Here is a 25,061-nt window from a genome sequence, read left to right on the forward strand (position 1 = left end):
AGATCTATAAAATCGCATGCCATTTGTTACAAGTTCTGGAGAAGCCTTCAGGTTTTACTTGTTGTTGCACGCCGCGTTCGAGTTGGCTACTTACACCGTTAGACTCCATATGAATGGTTTGTAACTTTTATTTTGTAGCAATAAAGTATTTTATTATTATTTGTATGTCTTTCCCATCACGGAACAATGGTGTTCTGGCCGTTTAGGAGGCGTGCGTGGAGCCGAAGCCAAGACCGAGCGGATGCTGCCCTTGCTCATGGGCCGCACGCAGAGGCAGCACCCGCCAGGGTGTAAGGACTATTAGAGTTGAAGGAATCTAAAATGAACTGGGCTATTGGGTGAAAACGATGGACTAAATACTGGGCAGTGTGAGCGTCTTAGGGGTATTAAAAGGTGTGCACTGCTTTCTACCCAGTGGCTGTTAGCAGCTACTGTGCCAACTCGCGTTGTATGCATGTTTCACTTCCACCCCTGGAGCATATAGCTCTAATGCCTCCACTCTGGCCGGCCAGCCAAGGCAAGCCAGAGGCCGATAATCCTGTCGCAACCACCTTCCTTCAGGTGACAAGACTCGCAGGAGCGCTCGGGTACGTGGGGTGGCTACTCCCCAACAACTCGCCACAAGCTGCTCTGCGTTATTGTACCGGCTTTGAGATCCTATATTAAAAATACAGTGCAAAGTGTGTGTCGTGAATTTTGCGCATCGCCATCCACAGGCGCATACAGTGCATGGAACAATTTTAATTCACAATATGTCCCCAAAAACGGCCGCTCGCACGGAGCGACACGGGGACAACATTGCGTGAGCGGCTCAGGGTGTAGAGAGGTGTGCGCCGCTTTCTACCCAGTGACTGTAAACAGCCACTGTGCCAATTCGCGTCTTATGCATATTTCACTTGCACCCTGCGAGCATATAGCTCGGACACCCGACTCTGGACGACCGGTAAAGGCAAGCCAGAGGTGAGAGTCCTGCGGCCCCTGCTCAGTGTTCACTCCAGCCGGCCAATCAAGGCAAGCCAGAGAGAGAGAGGCCTGACCGTCTCTCAGGGGTATGGGACCCAAGGGACGTCTCTTCCCATTCAGCTCGCCACAAGCTGCCCTGGGGGCTATTATTATTATTATTTTAAACCCCAAGAACCCTTAAAGTTTGAAAAGTTACCTTTATAACGCCATAACACCAAAGACAGAGGCTCAGCATTCTCGGCGCACATATGGCACGCATAGAGTTGCAAGCATTCTAGCTACTTACCATTTAACACTGGGTGGGTTGTAAGGTTTACCAACGACGTGGTATAAAAACAAGATCACCTAATAAGTAAGCTCGTAACGTAGGCTGATACTCTTAAAGCAAATTTAATTATCAAGTGCCTACCGTTTATTTTGGTTTTGACGCGTCATTCATGTTTAGCATTATATTAAACTACGTCTTGGACCCGGGTATGTCCTTAAACTACGTCCAAGAGAGGTATTGGCACTGTGAATGTCTTTTCGCTTAGTGTGGTAGGGCACAGCACAGCGGATGTCATTCCAGATCAAGAGCAGAGCCCAACTGGGGAAGCACCTCCACCTTACAGAAAACCGCAGTCAAATAACAATAGACCTTACTCATAATGTTGTGTTCCTGACGGTGATTAAGGTTGCCAGAGTTACAGAGGGTGCGGAGTGTTAGCGTCGGAAACGCGCTTGTAACACCTCTGCAGTTGCCGTCGTCCATAGGCTACGGTAACTGCTTACCGTCAGGCGAACCGTATCCTTATTTGCTACCGACGTAGTATTAAAAAAAATCAAGTTTCTATGAATATTTGTGGTCTCATTTACTTGGTACAAGATATGCTTTACAGACCTTGAACTTGTTAAGGATATAACGAGCTCAGACAAAGAATAATACAAAAAGGACATCCTGGAAGTCTCACGCGTTACTCACTTTACTGACTCATTCATAAAAGCCTACTCGATAAAGGTACCACTGCCAAATAGTAACATTCGTACTGTGAAGAGAAACGGCCTAATTTATAGTGTATTGATAAAAACTGCGGGTTTTTTACTTTTTATCGCAATTGTAAAGTAATTGGGTTTAGTTAAATCGGTGCCTTTGTGGTCAGTGCACGTGAAGAACATGTTTTTTAAATTGTTTTTGTTGATGGTGAGTTTTTGTTTGAATTTGATAGGGTATTGTTTGTATACAGTAATAGTGAGAAGTTTTTGATGAAACTTTCTTTACTTTTGAATCTTATTAGACAATATGGAAAAGTCTTGTAAATTTACGTTTAAAGTAATTTGTGGTTATAAACTTTTATGAAATTAATTTTATGTTTTTTTATCCGACTGCCAAAGGGAGGAGGGTAATGTTTTTCGAGTGTATGTATGTATGTATGTATGTATGTATATATGTATGTATGTATGTCTGTTTCTTTGTGGCCTCTTGTAGCCTAAACGGCTTGATGGATTTTGATGTATCGTTAGATTCGTCTTGATCACTTGATTTTTGGGGGTACCTAACTACAAAGTTATAAATAAATAAAAAATTATTATAATAAAAAAAAAATCCCGACTGCAAACAAAAAAGGAAAACAAGCCCCACAAGAATATTGCTGTTGATGGTAAGTATCGCAGGCGGGGACCAACAACCAAAATGACTATAAGTAACCCTCTGTTGGTCCCCGCCTGCGATACTTACCATCAACAACAATATTCTTGTGGACTTGTTTTCCTCTTTTTTAGTGTGCAGTCGGGTTTTTTTTATAATATATTTTTATTATTATTAAGAGATCGTAAGACAGATCTGTTTTAAAGTGTGATACATGGAATAATTTTAAAAGACATTTTCATATTAGTTATAGGTACCAGTAATTAACCTAGTGCAATTGATTTTTGATTTTTATTTAGTGGCAATGTAATAATGTATAATGATGAAGCAGATGATCCCAGGTTCGAATCCCGGTAAGGCTAATTATTTGTGTGATGAACACAGTTATTTGTTCCTGAGGCATGGGTGCTTTCTATTTATATAAGTATGTATTTATCTATATACGTATGTATATCGTCGCCCAGTACCCATAGTACAAGCTTTGCTTAGATAGGGGCTAGGTCGATCTGTGTAAGCTTGTCCACAAATATAAAAATATATCTGTGGCCCTAGTGAAAAAGGGTACAAGTCTCTGGCAGCGCAGGTGTAAAGGGGTGTAAGTTCCACGTAACACATGCCCTTATACACCTAAACTGCCAGAGACTTGTACCCTTTTTCACTAGGGCCACAGATATATACATACCCTCACTTATGACAGCTGTGACGTTGCGTCGGTATGTGCGACGTTTTGAATAAAAACAAAGTATTGATACATTACTTACTGCGTTATTTTTTTATAAGCAAAAAGCGGCCAAGTGCGAGTCGGACTCGCCCATGAAGGGTTCCGTACCATTTATGACGTATTAAAAAAAACTACTTACTAGCTCTCGTTCAAACCAATTTTCGGTGGAAGTTTGCATGGTAATTTACATCATATATTTTTTTTAGGTTTATCATTCTCTTATTTTAGAATGTACAGGGTATGTTATGGGTTTTGATGAAAAAAGATTTTTTGAGTTTCAGTTTTAAGTATGGGGAAACCCCCAAATTTTTTTTTTCTATTTTTGTGTGAAAATCTTAATGCGGTTCATAGAATACATCTACTTACAAAGTTTGAACAGTATAGCTCTTATAGTTTCGGAAAAAAGTGGCTGTGACATAATCGGACAGACAGACGGACATGACGAATCTATAAGGGTTCCGTTTTTTGCCATTTGGCTACGGAACCCTAAAAATAAAAAACGCATATTTTTGTAAAACATATGAAAGTTAATATGTTACGGCCTATAACTACCCATGGAATATGTAGTACTTATCACAAAAACACGCTGTATATATTTGTCATTATGTACTAACGTAGGCGTGTGTATAGGTCCCTATGTTATATTTACTATATTAAACACAAATGTGACTGACTTAACTATTCCAAACAAAGTTTACTCTTTTATATTTAATAATATCATAAAATGTATTGATATAGAACTACCTGCTATAAATATATTATCTTATACCTTTAAACGAGCAATTCTTGTGTATATATATATATCTGTGATCTCGGAAACGGCTCTAACGATTTCGCTGAAATTTGGTATATGGGGGTTTTTGGGGGTATACAATCTATCTAGATTAGTCTTATGTTTGGGAAAACGCGTGTTTTCGAGTTTTCATGCGTTTTTCTTTCGACGCAGAATATGGTCGCTAATTTCGTGTTGCCGGCCACTGTCCGTCTGGTCTAGCGGGTTAAGACGCGGACTGCTAAACGAGTGTTACGGGTTCTAATTTCGCCCGGTGACTAACTTTTGTTTTTTTATTTTATATGTTCAAGTTTATATATAATTTTTTATTTTTTATTGTTTTAGACAAGTTTAATTTAGTAAAAAAATGTAGTTAAGATTATCACCTATACACCACCATATTACAATAAATAGTTATAACCGAGCCAAGCTCGGTCGCCCAGGTACGTATAAATAAAGTCCCACAGTACGTTCAATAAGGTTTATTGTGTTGTGGGTACTTAGACAACGATATATATAAGATATAAGTACTTAAATACATAGAAAACACCCATGACTTAGGGCCAAATATCCGTGCTCATCACACGAATAAATGCCCTCACCAGGATTTGAACCCGGGACCATCGGCTTCATAAGCAGGGACACTACCCACTAGGCCAGAAAATAAGTCCATAAAACTTGTAGGTTAATTTGCTTTCAGTAACGCCAGTTTGCAGTGTGATAAAATAGCCACATTCTCCTTAGTTCTATTGTACATTTTTTGTGTTTATTGCTTTCAAATGTCTGGTGAAATATCAATTCAATTCTAAAGAAACTAGATGTTTTTAGGGCTCCGTACCTCAAAAGGAAAAAAACGGAACCCTTGTAGGATCACTTTTCTTGTTCGTCCGTCCGTCCGTCTGTCTGTTAAGATCCTTTATCTTGGAACCGCATGGAAGTATTGAGTTGAAATTATAACCCTACGAGTATACTCTAGTTTGCAGTCCGTTGAACCTGTGAAAAAATCAAACTTCTAAGTTACCGTAAAAAAAGATACGGCGGTTTATGCCTCAAAAAATGTATATTTCGACAAGGGAATTCTATCAAGGGAATCAATATTTATAGGATGCTTCTCATTGACCTGGAACTAAGAAATTTGACAAGTAATATCGCCTTAAACTACAAGTACCGGGGAAAATCTGAAAACTATAAATTTGTATGGTTTTAAAATGAAATAAAAAAGTGTACGAACCCTCGGCGGGCGTGTCTGAATCGCACTTGACGTATTTTATTTTTTACAAAAAATGTGTAAAGTGTATAGTTTATATTTACATTACGAGTTTCTATAATGTTCGGGAAGTAATCAACTACCTATTTGCATATTAATTATACTTTTCAAACGCCTCTCTTGTTTTCTATTTCACAGTAATGTTTTATAATTAAAATGATAAAGTGGAAGTCACTAACCTATTCATTACATAGGTTTCCTAAACATTAGTATTAAATAATATTTAAATTAAATATAAATCTATAGAAATACTTTAAGATGATTATCTTGTTTTATTTCCAGATTTTCTTGTCAAAAGTATCTTCAACGGCTGTTGCAGAACAAGATTACTACAAATATTATGACGAATACGATGATTACGAATACGATGATGGCACATTAGATACAGGAGAAAATAAACCAACAGACAAAACAACATATGAACCTGAAGCTACTTCCTACAAACACGCAAAAGGAGAACCAGGTGAAATTTCAACAATTAAGTGGTTAAAACAACTTGTTCAGGATCCTGAGAGTAATAAGGCTTTATCAAATACTGGGGAAGCTACTGGTAATGACGAAGAAGTAACATACATACTTACAGACAAACCTCCTATAGATGATAAACCTGGTTATGAAGTTACAGAAATTGTTGATGATATACCAAACATTGTAACTTTTAAGCCTATAGTAACTAATTTCACTATCAAATTACCTTTGAATAACGCCACAGTGATTAATGGAAATAGTATTGAAAATAGTAACGAAAATAAGAAGAACAAAGGAAATGTCCCAAGAAAGAGTTCAATAAATATTTTCCACGTAAACGCTGAATTTGATGATGATAAAGATAAGAAACCTGTAATTCAAAATATAAACATTCATAAAATACCTTTTGGTATTTTCAAAGTGAAAGATAATGTAGATAAAATCAAAGACGACTTTTTTAACTATGCACATAGTACTGAATTTTATAATGATCCACATGAGGAGCATTATTTCCCTAATATACTAGCAGCGCCTAGGAACTTTTTACGAAAATTGAGAGAGAAAGGATCTGCTTTATACCATAAGTTTTTTTAAGATAACTAGCATTAAGTCAGTTAAAAAATAAATAACTGAAATGTGAAACGTTTTGTTTAATTAATTCAAAAGTTTTTAAACTTCCGCATCAAGACAAAATACCCCTATTTGATATAATAATGTATTGCGGGTTGAGTTTCTTAATACAGAAACTCCCTGCCTGTTATTAAAAGCTCCAAATACCGATGTCTGATGATGGACCCTAGTTCGTATTTCTTAGTATCTTAGAGGAAATTCTGCAGAAGTATCTAAACATGAGGATTTATGTTAGATAAGATAGATAAATCATTTACTTGGCAGCTGCAAAAACACACAATATAAAGTTTAAATCATCATAAAGAACACAAATTATTAAAGGAACAAAATAAAAATGGCACAAAAGAAAAGTGAGACAACAAAATAGGCATAATTAATAAACAATAAAATAAAATAAAAGTACCTACGTACATACTGTGTGCGTTGCAGCAGGACAAAAGGGTCACGGCTCAGTGATACTCTTCACTCTTTCGAGTAAAGCACTGGTTTTCTGCCGGAACCCAGGTCACAACAGTACCCCTAGTGTAACTTTGATCGACATCATAACGTGACGAACGCGTTTGCGTTAAGTCTCATTTTGTATAGGATTTTGAGGTTCCAAAACGTCCCGCTTGGCGCGCTCTTTCGAAATCCAATACAAAATGAGACTAAAGGCAAACGCGTACGTCACGTTTGGAAATCGAATTTATTTACACTAGGGGTACTGATGTATAAAATGAGGGTATGTGTGTGTTACATGTTTATAATATATAAGTCGTATGTGATAATAGATAAGTCGGCAAGGGTGTGAACAGTGTGTAGGCCCCCTAGTTCTCGTTACTGCCATTTATGTCTGGTTCTTGCGATATATGTATACGAAAACACGACGTTTTAGCGTGCACTTTCTATGCGTATGAAAAATATAAATAGTCTGGCCACAGTTTCCTAACTTTTTACTTATTTTAAAAGATAAAGATAGTTAATTTTTCAAGTAGTCATATTACAATGCACTTATGAACGTCAAATAAAGCTACACCGGCTCTAACCCTACACCTCTGATCCGAGAAGATTTAAATCCCTCCTAAATTGTACGAAGGTATCCCTATACGAGTATAAGACCGGCAAGAAACTCGGCGGGACAAATTTTACTAATATGAGTATAAAAATAATTTATTTCCATAAATATTTATAATAAACAAAGGTCTTGTTAATAAGTAATTATGTTATTCAGGACAATGGTTTGGGCAAAGCTTGGCTAGTTTTAAACATATCCAGCATAGACGATGTGATTACTGATTATCTACATCATACATACTATGAACCTGGCATATTATTTTCATACATTTTACTATTAATTTCACTTACATGTAACGTTAAAGTGTGTCGCATATTCCTATGCCCTCATTCCAAACACATTAACAAAAACAAATAAGAGTTCTCATACAAGTAAATTTCGGAGGCAATTTCTCTCGCTGCGTACCTGCGCGGAATATTAATGTAAGAAAATATGTTTACACATTTCTATTGATTTCCTGACAATTGTTGAGTTTTGTTTTTATTTTAAAGGTTTATGCTAGTAGAGTGATATAGGCAAACATTATTTTCACGTCAGCAGCTGGAACAAGGGTAATTTGCTGCTTAAAAACAGTGAGCAAAATCGCATTTTGCTCACTGAGTGAGACAAAATAACATTCAAGTGACCTTCATATTCGAATGTCATTTCAACGTGCGGGGCCTAATACAAGTTCGAAGTATTTGGATTCTATTGTCTTTGTCCCTTTCACGTCATTAGCAAAAAGAAAGAGACAAAAAGTGCATACGTAATTCAACGATATATTGACGGTTTATAATAGACCCCCCAAATAAGTCAGACCGCATCGTTCCAAAACACCCTACGAGTCTACATTCGTAATAATTAATTAATGAAATAAAAGTTTAAAATTTAATAAAAATACCATATTTTACGTATTTTATTATACAATCAAAACAATGTACTTATACAAATTTACGCAATTGTTGCGCAGTAAATAATTCTACTTAACGACTTTTAACGATCTCTACTATAGTTGACAAATAGTAGTATCCGCAATTCGGACCGTATCTTACAAAGTTTTTTTTAACAAAAAAAAGTTGACGATTGAATTGTCAATTGATGTTGTTTAATTCATTATTTTCGTATCATTTTATTGAAATTACTTTCGTTTTGTTTTAAAGCGGTAATTAAAGTTAATTGTTAGAATACCTTCAGAAAACAGTAGTAAAATAGTGATGAAGACGGATTACATTTTTTCAGGTTGTATTTTTTGATGGCTGACTGACGTGAAAAATTTTGTGTACTACACGAGATCAAAGTTATTTACATCTCGTGCGCTCTTGAGTCCCTTACTACGCTCAAGATTCTAATTTAGAGTCACTCGCTACGCTCGTGAATCTATTATAGAATCTTTCGCTTGCACGGGACTCAAAACAAGCACTCGAAGAAATATCAAACTTTGCTCTCTTGTTGTACAAATAACTATTTTACGCTTCCATACTTAAACGCGCGGTGTTTTTATGCGATAACCGCAGCTTTAAAGCCGATCGGCTCCTCGCGGACGAGGACGGCTCCGGACGGATTCCATCGATTCTGCCATACATAATGTATAGGTACTTAAAAATGCGCTTCGGGGCGGCCCGACTCAAGCCGGCTGGTGTAAATCGTACAGTAGGGTAGAGCCACAGGCCACAGTCTCAGCAGTTTTTTTTACATAAAGATTGCATACAATGTTTTGAAATCAGTTTTGAATTATTTAAAGAATGCGTATGGGTAAAATTTTACATTTACTACCTACTGGTCGATGAACGCGATTGTCCTGATTGGGGAATTATCTAGAGTTGTTATATTAAAAAAATATGTTTTTTTGTCATTTGTTTTTTTGATACAAGCTTTTATTGCTGACTGTAGTTTTCTTTTAACAGGCAACTATTCATCGAGACAATTATAACAAACCTAAACAAAATTATGTAAGGTTTTATTACATATTACACCTTCTGTGTCCATTATCAGATCAGCTCGAAGGTATCATAATAATTTATGTATTGAATTGTCACCCAGCTTTTACACCGTTTTTTTTTACGTCCGTTAATTTCATGGGTTTCAACTTTTTCAAAGAACCGATACTGGTAACGCAAGGCTATCTTGGACAATCGATATTCGAAATGATATTGATATATCATTATTAGCAATTACTTGGAAGATTTAAATACAATGTCCGCGTTACGACAACGCTATTAATTAGTCTCTAAGTGTCGGAGATAAAATATAAAAAAAAAGATCAAATTATCCTTAGAGATGTAGAGGTTGGAGACCCTGAATTCTTATATGAATAATTAAAAGACAAAAAATTAAACCAAACAAGAACCGAATGAAGTGTCTCACGTTAATGCCACTCAAAAGTAAAGTTACACACTTATAACAACATGCAGCCCGTGTAAGCTTAAACAGACCAGTCTCCACAAACAGCACCCGTTCACAAGTATGACGCGTATCTCAGCCATCGCCTCCCTCAATCTCCATTCGGGAAAGTTTCCTTTTTATAAATGTACCTAGCCAAATCCCGAAGTTAACGGAGTTAAAAAAAACACTGTGTATAAAAGTACGTATGTATTCGTACCTTCGTGATGTTTCAGCTCAATAGAATTACAAGCACAGAATAACTAATAGTACTACTTACTAGTAATCAAATCAAACAATATTATGCTTGAGGAAACTCAGCGATTACTTATTTTATTTTCAAAACACACAAAAAATTAAAATGTTATTGTTATTCGCACTCCCGGGCACGCACTTTCATCTCGGTCACGCTTGCACTCAGTGTGAGTGAGAGAAGAACATGAACTTATCACCCTAATCCTACTCTAATACCTTATGGTGGTATTATCCACTCGAGATCACCTTTCTCCTAACGGCGGGGTCAGTATCCTCGGAGGCTGCAGTGCCGCGGCGCCCTCGGACCGACGCGCGCGCATCCACATCGAGATCCATACATTACGGTAAGTTCTAATGATTTGTTGTTGGAAATTATGACTTATCATAGGTGGAATAAAGCAGGATTTTGAATAGCAAAAGACTGACCCTAAAATACTTTGCCAAATTTTGTGCGACGTATTGTTGTCAATTTTAACAAGTTTGCGTTTGTGTATCAGAGCTTAAGGAAATTATTTGAAGGTGTTACGTTTTGTTTCAGTTGTAGTTTTATTTTTGAATAACATTTTGTAAAAGACGTTTAAGTAATTAGAAAAAATATATGTAAAAAAATTTCACCATGCATAAGCTAATCTTCAAAATCCAATCGTCCAAATTGGTTCAATGTTTTTGTGCATACACTGTTTTTGGTCGACATATTCCGGTAACTTCAAAATCTAAAGTAATACCAAAGTATGCCGTGGAAAATTATGTGGTATTGTTTGTACATTTCAATTGTAAAAATAAAGGTGATGGTCTGATGTTTTATTGTGTTAACATCTCAATTGGGTACTTGAGTCAAGTAACTTGACACATGTTGAATATTATAACAAAATTTAATTAAATGGGTAGGAAATGAGCCATCCATTATAAAAAAGGGAAATTTAAAAAATTATAATGAGATCATAAAAAAATACAAGGCTCCGAAATCTAAAAAAAAAAATTTTTTTGTCTTTTAAAAATATAAAAGAAAATGGTACCATTTGATTCCTTACCTTTTTTTGAAAAATAAATTGTATGCCAACTATACACATAAACGCAATATTTCAGGGTCAAAATGGCAATTTCCTTGATCTTCCATACATTTAGGATAGACTTATATGATGTGACGTCACATCACCTTATCATTTTGTTAGAGGCGTTTCAATCGTCGAGTGCGAGCGTCAGACTTTAACTCTCATTTCAGACCTTTGTGTTGCTTAAATGCCATGAGTCCTATATAGACATTTGATCCTCAGGAAAATCAAGATCGTTTGACATTATTTACAAAAGACAGTCAAGTAGCCAATTGGCTCAAAGATTTCAATCGCACACAGATCGTCTTTTTACAGTAAAGCTGGTCGTTAATTTCCCCAAGTAATTGACATTGGAAATTTTGTTGTACTGTTCTTAAAATTAAACATGATATTGAAATCCAAAAATCGTCCGAAATGGTTCAAAATGTTTGAGCATACCCTAGTATTTTGATGTTAGGACAATTATATATAGCAACTAATAAAATAAGCCTAAATTAATTAATTAGATTTTATTTGATACGTATTTTCACAGTTCAGTTCCAATGACAGTCGAGTAATATTTGACACAAAGCGGGAAACGTTCCGTTCCTCACATTAGGTATTGGATTTGTTAGTTGAATTTTATTGCATAGTTTTGAATTGATAAAATGTAAGTATCTATACGAGTAGACAATCTTCAGATGTTTAATTGAGTTAGGTATCTTTTAGTTATGTATTTTTGGCACTTTGTCTCTTTAAATATAGATTTTTAGTTTTTAATTAGTTTAATTTTGCATTGTACCTATATATACATTTTACTCTAAAAGTTTGTTAATTAATACTTAAATAATAGAATATAAAGTTTTTCCGAATTTTCGGAATCGGTTCTTGGAGCACACTATTAAAGTCATTAACGTTAATATACATTATCGTGATCTAATATCATTATGACATACATTATGTATGATATATTAAATTCCAAAGATGGTATGTATCGAATAAATATGGCCATACAGCGGAGAAATACGGCCAGCCTTCTAGGCACCTTGTCCATTGACGGCGATTTGGGCCAAATTTTTTATCTTCAGCTTAAGTACTTAGTAAGTTTTATGATGTTTGTTTATTTCTTTGTTTTTGGATATTAAAATTCCCCATTAAGGACGTATATTTATTTTTAAAATATGGATAATAGGTTTTTAAATGTACAATGTATGTATAATTAACGTTTGGTCAAACTGTGAAATCATGTTGGTAGGCGATGCGTTCCAACTAAACTAAACTAATTAGTTACTAATTAGTTACTAATTAGTTAGTATGTTAAAGTAAACATCAACACTACTAACATTAAGTGGATTTTAGTTGAGGTATTTAAAAAAAAATAGTACCCGTTATGCTTCAAGCTTATTTTACTTATTTTGGAAATGAGTTGAAACCAGAGCCCGTACATTTCATGCGGTTAACAGAAAAATGACGTCACGCTACATAGAGTATGATTCCAATTAAGTATTTTCGTAATAATTAATCATTTGTCAACCTCTTTAGGTAACTGATACATATACTTGACAATCAGTATAGAAACGTCTAACTGACTTTCATTTTATTGTCACACAAATAAATAATACATATTTTTGGTTTATAACAGCGTAACAAGTTTTTATTCACATAACAAGTACAGGTTGGACAAATAAGAATGATACACTTTGTTTTTAAATTTTAATTACATTAAGTGGAAATTTTATTAAATATTTTTTCATAAATATATTATTCAGGGTTGGCAATTGTATACGGAAGATAATTTCTGCCAAATGTCTACCACTAGCAGCAAGCAATTTTATCTCAAATGTTTCTGTTGTTTAAAACACGTTGATTGCTCGATTAATTTTGAAAAAATGTGACAGAGATTGGCACCCAAATTCCCCAAATTTTGCAGCTCTTGACTTATTTCTGTGGGGCTATCTAAAATTACGTGTCTATGCTAACGAGCAGATGAAATTTAAACAGTTAAAACCGACTATTCGACACAAATGTACTAAGATAATGCCAAAAATGTGCGAATAGATGCTGAACATTGGGATGATAAGGGCTTACATTTGCCTGCTGTTAGAGGTGGACATATGTCAGACATTATGTTTCGCATGAATTTGCCAACCCTGAAGAATATATTTTTAAAACAATACTTAATAATTTTTGAACTTAATATAGTAAAAATTTAAAAACAAAATGTATACTTCTTATTTGCCCACCCTGTATTTATTATGATACCCATCAATAAGTAAGTTATCTAAATTTGTAGTAACTACCTGTATGTTAAATTACGTCATTTGTGCGTAAACAGCATGAAAAGTACGGGCCCGGGTTGAAACAATATCGACGTGTTTTGTTGTAAACCCACTTCCAAAAGAAGTCTTTTTTTATCTTATCTTAAAGGTTAACCCCCTTATTCATAAAACTTTACGAGCCTGATTTCAATACATAACTCAAAATGACAGATAAAGACAAACGATTCATAGCTAATACAGGCCAGCAACGCGTTTATGAATAATGCCATTAATATGTCATATCTTATCTTTAATATTCTGATTTCAAATATTCAAAAAAAGGGATAGAAGTGTTTACTAAAATATTTAATTTCATTAGAGACTTATTACTATTAGAGTTACTACACTCGTTCTTTTAGAGTACTATTAGAGCAAGCGGAGACTTAATTTCGTTGCATGAATTGTTACTGGATGAACATTTATTAATTAATTACATCTAGTATGAATATTCACACACGAACTAAATTACAATAATACACATTATATATTCTATAAAGTGCCGTATAATAATATCATCGTTAATCGATGTATTTGTTTATGTTTACAAATTACGTTTTTTGTCTTTTTTTCTAATTAAAAAAAAAAACGTTAGAGCATTCCTGAGAAGTAACCATACGTGGCATTGCAGGGTTTTTCCAATGGCTACGGACACATTGCATATTTTGGGAAAAGTCCCATTCCTTCCGACCGTTCTGGCGTTGTGGATAGTGACTCTGCCTATGAAGTCGATGGTTCTGGGTTCAAATCCCGTTAAGGGCATTTATTTTTGTGATGAACAAAGATATTTGTTCCTGAGTCTTGGATGTTTTCTATTTATTTAAGTATTTATATATAATATTTGTTACGACTAATGTTAGAAAGTTAATTAAACTCAAGTTTACCCGGGTATAACTCGTATTTATTACTAAAGCCTTTTGATTTGGGCAAAGTCCGAAAATGTTAACAACATTAATCTGTATTCGGCGTTTACCTGTACAGTCAAGTGTAAAAATATGGGTGTACACATCTTACTCAAAAATATGTCCCATAGCATCTTATTCCAGTGTAATAAGAGCGTAGTACTATATTTATGAGACGATATTCTTGATACATATTTTTGCAGCTGACTGTACACATCTGTCTGGATGGGTAATGGTGTAAACCTTTAGGTTAGGATCGGCAACGCGCATGTAACTCCTCTGGAGTTGCAGGCCTACACAGGCTACGGAGATTTCTTGCTACCCAACGCTCGGTAAACACCGAATACAGATTAATGTTGTTTACATTTTCGGACTTTATCCAAAAACGCTTGGATAATACTAGTTATACCCGGGTACACTTGAGTTTAATTAATCTTCTAACATTACCCGTAATATATATATCGTAAAATAGACCTACAATGTAACTTAGATCTAAACTACATTCAGGTACTTTCTCCCCATTCACCCACGCAGCCTAAATATCTAGGTCTCAAACTAAGCCCTTTCTCGAACCTAACCAGTTTATTAGCATTCTAGGCTGACCCATATCCAACAATGGCTAGTGCTAGATATAGAAACCGTTATTTTAGTGACCTAGGTTTCGATCTAGTGCATGTTTTATGCATTTAAGCTTTAATTGCAGTATGCAGGGGTAGGTATATTTAGGTGAGTTCAATTCAGAAATATTATTTACAGTACATATGGTGCTACTTTTCCGCACTATTGCGTAAAATTGCACATTATGTAACTATGTCGAAAATTTTATGGGCCATATAGGTACTGTAAAACGTTGTACGATACATGTGCGAATAGGTAATTCGCAATTCGCAACTCCCTTCGGTCGTGTTTTAATTTGTCGCCACTCGTTACGAATTTCTTATTTTTCGCACTTGTATCGTAAATAACTATTACATTGAATAAATAAGAGAATAATTTACATTATTATATATATTTACATGATTTACGGCCCTTCGAACCATAAGATACATATAGAATATCAAAAAGAAGCCGAAAAAACCTCGCGTGATTTGTGCACAAGCGATAAGTCCAAAGCCCATATTTTCAAAATCTAAGTAAATTAAACTACAAAGTTACGTTAGGTACTATTTATTCCATAGCCATATGATTGAAAACGAGAAAAAAATATTCCTTAAGATCAGGGTTCGAAACCGGTTTTTTGCAGAAACTTCGAAAAACCCCTATATTTCGGTTTATTTCATACTCCAAATATAAGACTCAGTTGCGTTTATATATAACGACTTAGTATTATTAGATTGCCCTATTAGAAATAAATTAATTAACAAGGAACGAAAATAGTTATTTACGATACAAGTGCAGAAAATAGGAAATTCGTAACGAGTAGTGATAAATTAAAATACGACCGAAGGGAGTGTTTTAAATCGACACGAGTTGCGAATTACCTTTTCGCGCGTGTATCGTACAACGTTTTACAGTAAATATGGCTCTTTAAAGTATCGACATATATACGGAAAGTGATCATTCCCGCACGCGTGCGGGAAAATAGCACCATATGTACTGTAAAATATAGTTTCCGTTCCCATTAAAAAAATACCGGTTTCCGATTCTTGCTTGAGAATAAACGTAAATAATATTACCTTTATATTGTTGGCAACCTTAGAAGTAATTTTACAGTACATATGGTGCTACTTTACCGCACTAGTGCGCAAATTAGCATATTACGTTACTTTGTCAAACATTTAAAGGGCCATATGTACTGTAAAACGTTGTATGATACATCTGCGAATAGGTAATTCGCAACTCGTGTCGATTTTTAATTTATCGCCACTCGTTTTGAGTTTCCTATTTTTCGCACTTGTATCGTAATGTACTATTACTAAACTCTTCTGATTTAAACTTGTACCAAATCAATTCTTGAAATGTTCACGATCATTAGTTATTAATCAAAGATACCTAAGGTCTTTAACCCCGGGTTGAACGGTCGCTGTTTAAGCGTTATAAACAAATGCTGCCCAACCTGTATGTGACGTCACGCTAACCTGAATATATGGCTAAAATGTTATTTTATTTTAGGGTTTTTAGCATAAATATGTTAAAAAGCGGCCAAGTGCGAGTTGGACTCGCCCATGAAGGGTTCTGTACCATTTATGACGTATTAAAAAAAAGCTACTTACTAGATCTCGTTCAAACCAATTTTCGGTGGAAGTTTGCATGGTAATGTACATCATATATTTTTTTTAGTTTTATCATTTTCTTATTTTAAAAGTTGCAGGGGGGGGACACATTTTACCAGTTTCGTGTCTCTCGCGCAAACTATTCAGTTTAGAAAAAAATCATATTAGAATAGAATAGAATAGAATTTGTTTTATTCATAAACACACAAACAGTAATAGACAGACATAAACGAGAACATAGTGAGAGTAAAGTGTCACCTAATGGCCTCATCTCAGCATGTTGCTGGCGACTTCCAGCGCTGATCTTCCGATGAGACCATCAAGTGCGAAAAAATCACGGAAGGTAACAGAAAAAAGGAAAGAAACATAAAATAAACATAACGAACATACTTAACACTAAGTTTAACATTAGAAACTTCAACATCATTTTTGAAGACCTATAGGGGTAGACATATAGGGGTAAAAATCCTTTCTCATTTGTAGAGCTCTACCATATTTTGAAGAATGTATGCTTGAAAGAATTTAGGTTTTCGGATGTCAGTCAGTATTTAGTAGCCACCTATATTCTCTTACTATATTCTTGTCTTTGTTACGCTCGTTATTAAACATAAGCTTATCTCTGTCTGTCAGTATGTAGGAGCTCTTTAGCATGTGCTAAAGAGAAACTGTGCAATTTGTAAAATGCCTGTCACTTTCGCACTTACTGGTGACAAGTGATAAAAATGCGACCGTGCTACAGCCGCAGATGATCGTTATATTGTGTCCGCCTATAACCTATCTGGAGTTAAAATATCATTGGTAAAGCTAGCGGAAAATGAAAACGGTCTTATCCATGGAAAAAACGAAATACTTAAATAAATATTTGCGCATAATCTTACGCAGGTCGATCTAGCCCCAAACTAAGCAAAGTTGGTATGAGCCCTAGGCAACGTTATCGTTTCGTTCGACCACATGTGATTTGTCTCCAGTCTAAGTGCACTTCATAGCGATCGACCATCTCATACGTGCCTCACCGCGAATACAGTTGCCATTTTGCCCTAAAATTATATTATTGGACCCGGGTATGTCCTTATATAAACTATGTCCAAAAGAGAGGTATGGGCACTGTGAATGTCATCTCGCTTTGTGTGGTAGGCATAGCACAGCGGATGTCATTCCAGATCTAGAGCAGAGCCCAACTGGGAAAGTACCTCCACCTTACAGAAAACAGCAGACAAATAACATTAGACCCTCCTCATAGTGTTGTGTTCCTATCGGTGAGTCAGGTTGCCAGAGCTCAACGAGCGTGCGGAGTGTTAGGGTCGGCAACGCGCATGTAACTCTGTGGAGTTGCAGGCCTCCATAGGCTACGGAGACTGCTTCCTATGAGGCGGGCCTGCTTGTTTGCAACCAACGTAGTATTTTTTTTTTATGGAGAATAGGCAGGTTTGTCCACGATCACACCTGATAGTAAGTGATGATGCGGTCTACGGTGGCGCACGCTTACCTATGAGATACCTACTTACTCTAGCCCTGAAGAGATTCAGAGTGTACTCATGCGGAGACACAGACTCGGGCAGGGCATTCCACTCCTTGGCAGTTCGCATAAGGAATGTTGAAGCGAATCGCTTCGTGCGTAATTGTGGAATACCTTTAAAAAAATTGAAATTGAAATTGAAATCGTTAATTGCGCATCACATACCAAGTACAGGTGTTCTAAAATATAAGGCTGTTCATGTGACACCCAGTCAGGGCACGGCAACATAGTTCCACAGAGGGCAACATACTAATCTAGATTTTACTTGTTTCCCCTTATCATGCGTTAGTCACTACATAAGTCCGAAGAATCTAAGGGCTTGCTCATCGCATTTTGTGGAGAGTCCAGTGTCAACATTGTCCATAGTACTCAAGGACTTGGACGAAACGATGAAAATTTTGGCCTCATGTGTCTTCATCTCCCACAGAGTTCACTCAAGTTCACGTGACGCAAAACTCCAGCAGCAAAAGTTTATCGTGAAATGTGGAAGAGCGTCCAAGTTTCTTGAACTCAAAAGTAGAATAAAGGGCTTATATGTTAAATGTTAAGTAATTTTCACAATAATATAACCCTACACCAGAATACACACATAATATCACGACATATGTAGAATTATAGAAATAAATATTATAAAAAACTAACAGGTGAAAAATTCTGATGCATAGGTTTTTTTTATTGGCCAGTACGGAATGACTGCACTATGCAGGTTTGCCATGTTGTAATCTATAGTTTAGCTGGAAGACAAAATTAGTTTACTAGACTAGCTAATTAATTTATCCCCACACTAGTTGGTAAAGGCTCCCTTTCTTATTCAAAAACTGATAAGAAAGTTGCATTTTATCCACATAATACACATATGGCAAAGTAATTTTGTCACAAGTCACATTTTGAGTTCGTTATGTTAGCTGATTAAATTTACTTTTAAATCATAATTTTGGATGAAAAATATTTATTTCATTTGAATTTGATTTGATTTCATGTTGTTTAATATTTTACCATTAGTATTTTCCCCGCGGTGATGTGGTGTAAGATTTTGTTTCACTCGGTGGCAAAATTTGTTTAACCCTTCTTTACTTTCTTGACAGATTAACCGGATTAGAACTATAAAAACCGGTTTCTTCCTATGTGGGTATTTTTTTTTATTCAGCACACCACCAGGCGTGCTAGAACATCGTCGCTCGTCGAATAAACCGGTTTATTTAGGTTCCAATAAAGTTCTTAAAACGTTTGCATTTTTATGAAAGTTCGGAGTAAAATCGAAATAAACCGGTATTTACCGCTATTTTTAAAACCGGTTCCAAGCCTTGCAAGTAATCACGATGTTGGCTGCAGGAATATTTGACGCCCCCTTGCAAACTAATTTCTATGCACTGGGGCAGGTAACTGCATCTGACTGTACGAAATACATTGCTACACTGCCTCTGGTGGAAGAGTAAATTAAACATTTCTTTCGTATTTTTTGTAGCACTAAAACCTTCGTCTCGTAACGTTTAAAGGGGCTTACGGATTACCAATTCTCCGGACAATATCGGCCTGTCAGTTATTCGCAAAAGCTGACAATTGTAAATAACTGACATGCCGATATCGCCCGACGAACTGGTAATGAGTGGGCCCCTTAAGTTTGCGATTATATCCAAAACGCACAGTATACAATGTCTTGATGTTTTTTTCCAGATTGCAGCCATGATTCGTCAGGTGGCAATTCTGGCCATAAGTGTCCAGGTCATCACATTTAATGTGGTAAGTATTATTACTATATATCATACAAACATAAAGTAATAAGTGAAGTAAAGCCACTTAAAAATCTAATATTTAAATCTTGTTTATAGACATTGCAAAGATGTTCCAATTTTTAATAGATATTAGCATTAAAACTGTTACACAAAGATATATATGTACTCTGAAACCGGTCAAATTTCCAAACCGTTATCATGTACTTGGCGCAAAACCTTTTAATTTCGGTTTCGCTCGAAAAACTGTTATGTAAAAAAACGGTTTTTATAAGAACAGTTTTTGTCAAAAATTAACCGGGTTAGCGCAATAAAAACCGGTTTCTTACTATGTCAGTATCTATGTTTACGTGGCACACCACCAGGCCGGCTGCTCGTTTCATCGCTCGTCGAATAAACCGGTTTTTTATGGAGGATATTAAGCAGGCGTTTGACCACGATCACACCTGATGGTAAGTGATTATTGTTTCTTAAGGTTACAATAAAGTTCTTAAAACGTTCGCGTTCTTATAAAAGTTCGGAGGCAAACCGAAATAAACCGGTATATTATTAACCAGTTCCAAGTCTTGGTTGTACGCAATACTAGAATTAGGAACTCGAATATTTCGGCAACTCAAACAGCACTTGAACCTAACAAAACTCAACGTATTAGCATAGATAACAGCTGTTTCGAAACCCAAAGAGAAATGATCTCAAAGCCATTGTATAAGTAAGGTGACGATAGCTATGAATATTCATTCTGTGGGTAACTTTCATGTGAAAGATGGAGCGGTTGTGAAAAACGCTTGTAGGTCAGTGGAAATGCGGGTGATACTGATATGGGTATACGCAATTAAAAATGTAGTATACATAGATACTGATACCTTACATGCGATTATAAAAGGTTTATATAAAAAATAATCCCATAGTAGGCGGTATAGAACTTTGGACACAGGATTTTGAGTCTTGGAGACGCTATACATCTCTAAGAATATTTTTATAAACTATTCATAATCTTTTAGTTGTGACACTTAGAGACATTTACACCGCTAAAATAATTTAAGTTTTTTTTAAATATAATTATTATAGTTTTTTTTTTGTAATTTGACATTAAGAGACTATATACATCTCTAAGTAATAATAACACTTTAGTTCGAATCGATTTCAGTTAATTTTACTTTATAATTGTTGATTGCTTTTTTCTTGCTTCTGTGTGGCCTATTTGCTGAATAAATGTTGAAGTAGGTAGAAGTTTAAGAGTCCATCCTGATTTAATAAAGAATTATTGATATTAATGTTTTGATGTTCTTACATCTGACTGCGACTGGGAGGAATGTAAATATCAACTGAATTTGGGATTTATAAGAGTCAAACCTTCATCAAATAAATAACCGGCCAAGAGCATGTCGGGCCACGCTCAGTGTAGGGTTCCGTAGTTACTCTTCCGTCACAATAAGCTAAATTGGAGCTTAAAGTATAGTAAATTGTTAACCAAAGGATGAAACGGTACCTTTCACCCGAGTTAAACAAATAGGCAAATTTGCATAATCAGTACCTAATTAAAGTAAGTCTTTTTACTATGAAGGGGAAACTTTTTGCGATAACTCAAAAACAGCTAAACTGATCATGTCCGCTATAGTTTTCATTTAATGTCTTTCTTAAGCTCTACTCCCACGATTTTTTTCATATTTTTTGGACCTATGGTTCAAAAGTTAGAGGGGGGGGGACACATTTTTTTTTCTTTCGGAGCGATTATCTCCGAATATATTCACTTTATCAAAAAATGTTTCTTGAAAACCCCTATTAGTTTTGAAAGACCTTTCCAACGATACCCCACACTCTAGGGTTGAAGCGAAAAAAAAATTTCACCCCCACTTTACGTGTAGGGGAGGTACCCGAAAAAAAAAAATTTAGATTTTATTGTACGACTTTGTCGGCTTTATTGATTTATATATCCATGCCAAATTTCAGCTTTATAGCACTAATGACCACGGAGCAAAGGCTCGGACAGACAGACAGACAGACAGACAGACAGACAGACAGAGACAGACAGACAGACGGACATGGCGAAACTATAAGGGTTCCGTTTTATGCCATTTGGCTACGGAACCCTAAAAACCGCTCTCATACAATTGGAGTAATACAAGACAGAAGGCTGAAATAACGAATTTTTAGTGTTCCGTGCAAAATGTGTTCACGGAACACTTATGGGATCACTTTGGTCTTGCTAATTGGTTAAATGCGGTCTCAAAGACCGTTGTACGTAGATTGCTTAAACTTGGAACAGTTATTTTGTATGTAAATAACACGAAGCCTGGCCCAAACATTTAAGCAATATATTTTTCTCAAACTTGCAATGAAATATGTTGACATGACTTACTTCAAATTAGGTCCGGAAATACTACATATCCGGTGTGATGAGTGAAGATGACATGTAAAGAAATTTCATACAATCTTACACACCTGCGTCGTAGCGCCAAAATAATCAAATTGTTGTCCCCCTTCAATACCCCCGCACTGAATAACCTATCACATTAGGGCATGAAACAATCATCATCGTTCTATTTATATTATTATTTCATTGCAAATTTGAGAAAGGCACTATACAAATCTCGGCGAGAAACGGGGTTGCCGACCGCGTATCCCTAATCGACCTCGCTACGCCCGGCCGTCTATATCTACTTGGCCTGCAACCTCTACAGTAATGTACTATTTCATTGCAAGTTTGAGAAAGGCACTATACAAATCTCGGCGAGAAACGGGGTTGCCGACCGCGTATCCCTAATCGACCTCGCTACGTTCGGCCGTCTATATCTACTTGGCCTGCAACCTCTACAGTAATGTACTATTTTTTTAGCATTTTTAAAGCCAACCGAACTAGCTGTTCTAATCTATATTAATTCTGAATAGGGGCTGAACAACCCTGTAACCATACTTGATGAAAGGGTGGCTTTTGTTCTGAATGGAATTAATTTACTGCTTTGAAAGCTGGTAAAAGTTTAGTAATGTAAGAGTTAGGAGTTACGCGTGTAAAGGTTCAGGTGTTAATGTACTTAAAAGTAGAGATGTGCCGACTAGTCGGCGACTAGTCGGCAAAATGAGCCGAATAGTCGACTGCCTAGATCTTCCAAAAAAATAAGGAAATAAAATAAAAAACCACCATACTCGAAGTGTTTGCCGATTTACCCAGTCCACCTCGCGAAATAAGTACTTGGCATTGATTACACTTCACTTTACTTGAATCATCTTCAACATCGTCAAAAAATGACCACACGCGTGATTTTCTTTTAGTCATAATGTTTATAAAGATCACTACTTGTTTATTTAAACTTTTAAACAACAATTACGATTCGTTATGTATGTTTTTCTAATAATAACACACCGGAGCAACAAGTGAATCGGAAAGGTAAACAAAACTAGTCAAAACATGAAAACGCAACCACGTGCGGCAGCTAATCAGGCGACCCGAACGTTCCCGATTACGCCCGAACTTAGGCGAAGACCATAGTCGGCTACGCCGACTAGTCGGCCGACTAGTCGGCCACCTGACTGCCGACTAGTCGGCTAGTCGGCTAGTCGGCCAAAACCGTAGTCGGCACATCTCTACTTAAAAGCTATGCTTTTGGTTAACTCCACCGTTTTTATGCTTAATGTACCTGAATTTTTACCAAGGTCTTATCAATGAAAGCCGTAACTAATAATAAGATGGAAGAGGTGTAACACACACTTTAAGGTGCTCAGGAAGGATTATGAGGATGACAATAACGGGGAGATATATAAAGGGGAGTGCTCCGAGGAATTGTTCGGTTTAATCCCTGCCGCTTCTGTCGTCCATCACCCTACGCGACAACATTCCATTCCATCTTCACCACTTAGGGCCAGTTGCACCAAACCACCTGCTAACGTAAGCACAGTTCGCTAAATTTTAACGCTTACGTGGGGGTCTTAACGATTGCTAAATAAAATGCGTTGCACCAACTATAAAATAACAGAATGTCGGCGCTAATCGTGTGGCCATACTATGAACGCGTTCCTACCAAAAAATTTATGGTAGAATTATTTTTTCATATAGCAACCCAGTCATAAATGTCAAAGTTGTCAAATTTTTCAACAACGAGAAAACTTGTAGGCGCGAACTAGTTTCTTTTCAGGTTTTAAATCTAAATATTACACAATTTATGCCATGCCAATCTTGAATATATTTATGATTATATTAATGGCACATTAAATTAAAGTGAAACTGCTGACTACGATTGTTCAGTGTCCAAGTGCTTTCCAAGCTGCAATACCGAATTAAACAAGGAGCTGCATTGCCCGGTAAGTTATCTTATTCGTTTAATACGTATCCCTAACTACTTTCAGAGCCCTAAGCACAAGGAATTACCTACGCTACCTACAAATACCGACAGTTGGGGCAACATTTCCAATTACATATATTGTTGACACAATAATACATAACTGTTAGTTCTGTTAGTAGCAGATATTCAAGTTACTTTTGTACTTTAATTTAAACCTGCTTGATCTAAGCATTTTCTTTTTGCCAATGGTTGAAACGGATCACAATAGTACATTACGATACAAGTGCGAAAAATAGGAAATTCGAAACGAGTGGCGATAAATTAAAACACGACCGAAGGGAGTGTTTTAAATCGACACGAGTTGCGAATTACCTATTCGCACATGTATCGTACAACGTTTTACAGTACATATGACCCTTTAAATGTTCGACACAGTAACGTAATATGCTACTTCTCGCACTAGTGCTATAAAGTAGCCCCATATGTACTGTAATATATTTTTATGCACAATAATTTCATGTTACTTTCTTTTCAGGTTTGATATACACCATTTGATATGGAATACAAGATGAAAGTTACACACAAGTGAATCGATTCAAGAAATCAAAGAATCATACACTAGATTAACTGGAAAAACTTGTTGCGAAAAATAAAGTATTATAAATGATATCTGAATTTAATTTTTGATAATAAAATACATTTTTAGTTACCTTATCTTACTTTATTTTCTATCTTACACTAAATCCTTTTTAGGTAGTGACTAATGGAGGTAAAAGGTTATCCGGAGAGAAATCAACAACTCATTGACATATAATATATTATTTCACAATTATATTTAAGTGCCTACTTATTATATTTTCTGTCATACTGGTGACTTCACTTGTTTATTCCAACTATTATTTATTTTTTTCTTTATTGGGGTGATCATGATATAAATCATTTATGAAACATGGATGAGCTGTTGA

At 35.9% G+C, this 25,061-nt stretch overlaps 2 protein-coding genes and 1 long non-coding RNA gene across 5 annotated transcripts in view; all 3 read left to right on the forward strand.

Annotated features, from left to right (window-relative positions):
• The window catches only part of LOC133529085 (uncharacterized), a 75,867-nt gene that overhangs the window by 27,258 nt on the left and 23,548 nt on the right, over window positions 1-25,061 (forward strand). Inside the window, exons 1-2 of one of the 3 annotated variants that reach the window (XM_061866708.1) lie at window positions 10,171-10,456; window positions 19,764-19,829. In XM_061866708.1, coding sequence (XP_061722692.1) covers window positions 19,773-19,829 — 57 coding nt within the window. In that variant the 5' untranslated portion in view covers window positions 10,171-10,456; window positions 19,764-19,772. Of the gene's footprint in view, window positions 1-10,170; window positions 10,457-19,763; window positions 19,830-25,061 lie in introns of those variants that run through there. The other 2 variants (XM_061866706.1, XM_061866707.1) reach the window with 2 other exon arrangements.
• On the forward strand, window positions 1,788-6,457 carry LOC133529191 (uncharacterized). The gene is made up of 2 exons (XM_061866847.1): window positions 1,788-2,143; window positions 5,630-6,457. The coding sequence occupies exons 1-2, from the start codon at window positions 2,117-2,119 to the stop codon at window positions 6,407-6,409; spliced, it is 807 nt and encodes a 268-aa protein (XP_061722831.1). The 5' UTR covers window positions 1,788-2,116; the 3' UTR covers window positions 6,410-6,457.
• LOC133529096 (uncharacterized) lies at window positions 23,666-24,810 on the forward strand. The gene is made up of 2 exons (XR_009801098.1): window positions 23,666-24,115; window positions 24,632-24,810. It is a non-coding gene; the product is annotated as an uncharacterized LOC133529096 (long non-coding RNA).

Source organism: Cydia pomonella, chromosome 20, assembly GCF_033807575.1.
Source record: "Cydia pomonella isolate Wapato2018A chromosome 20, ilCydPomo1, whole genome shotgun sequence".
NCBI lineage: Eukaryota > Metazoa > Arthropoda > Insecta > Lepidoptera > Tortricidae > Cydia > Cydia pomonella.

What these genes read in the sequence shown, in the direction of transcription:
- LOC133529191 (XM_061866847.1), top strand. Translation starts at nt 2,117, where the DNA reads ATGTTTTTTAAATTGTTTTTGTTGATG. An exon ending in TTAAATTGTTTTTGTTGATG is followed by an intron (nt 2,144 to 5,629) that starts GTGAGTTTTTGT and finishes TTTTATTTCCAG; the next exon opens with ATTTTCTTGTCAAAAGTATC.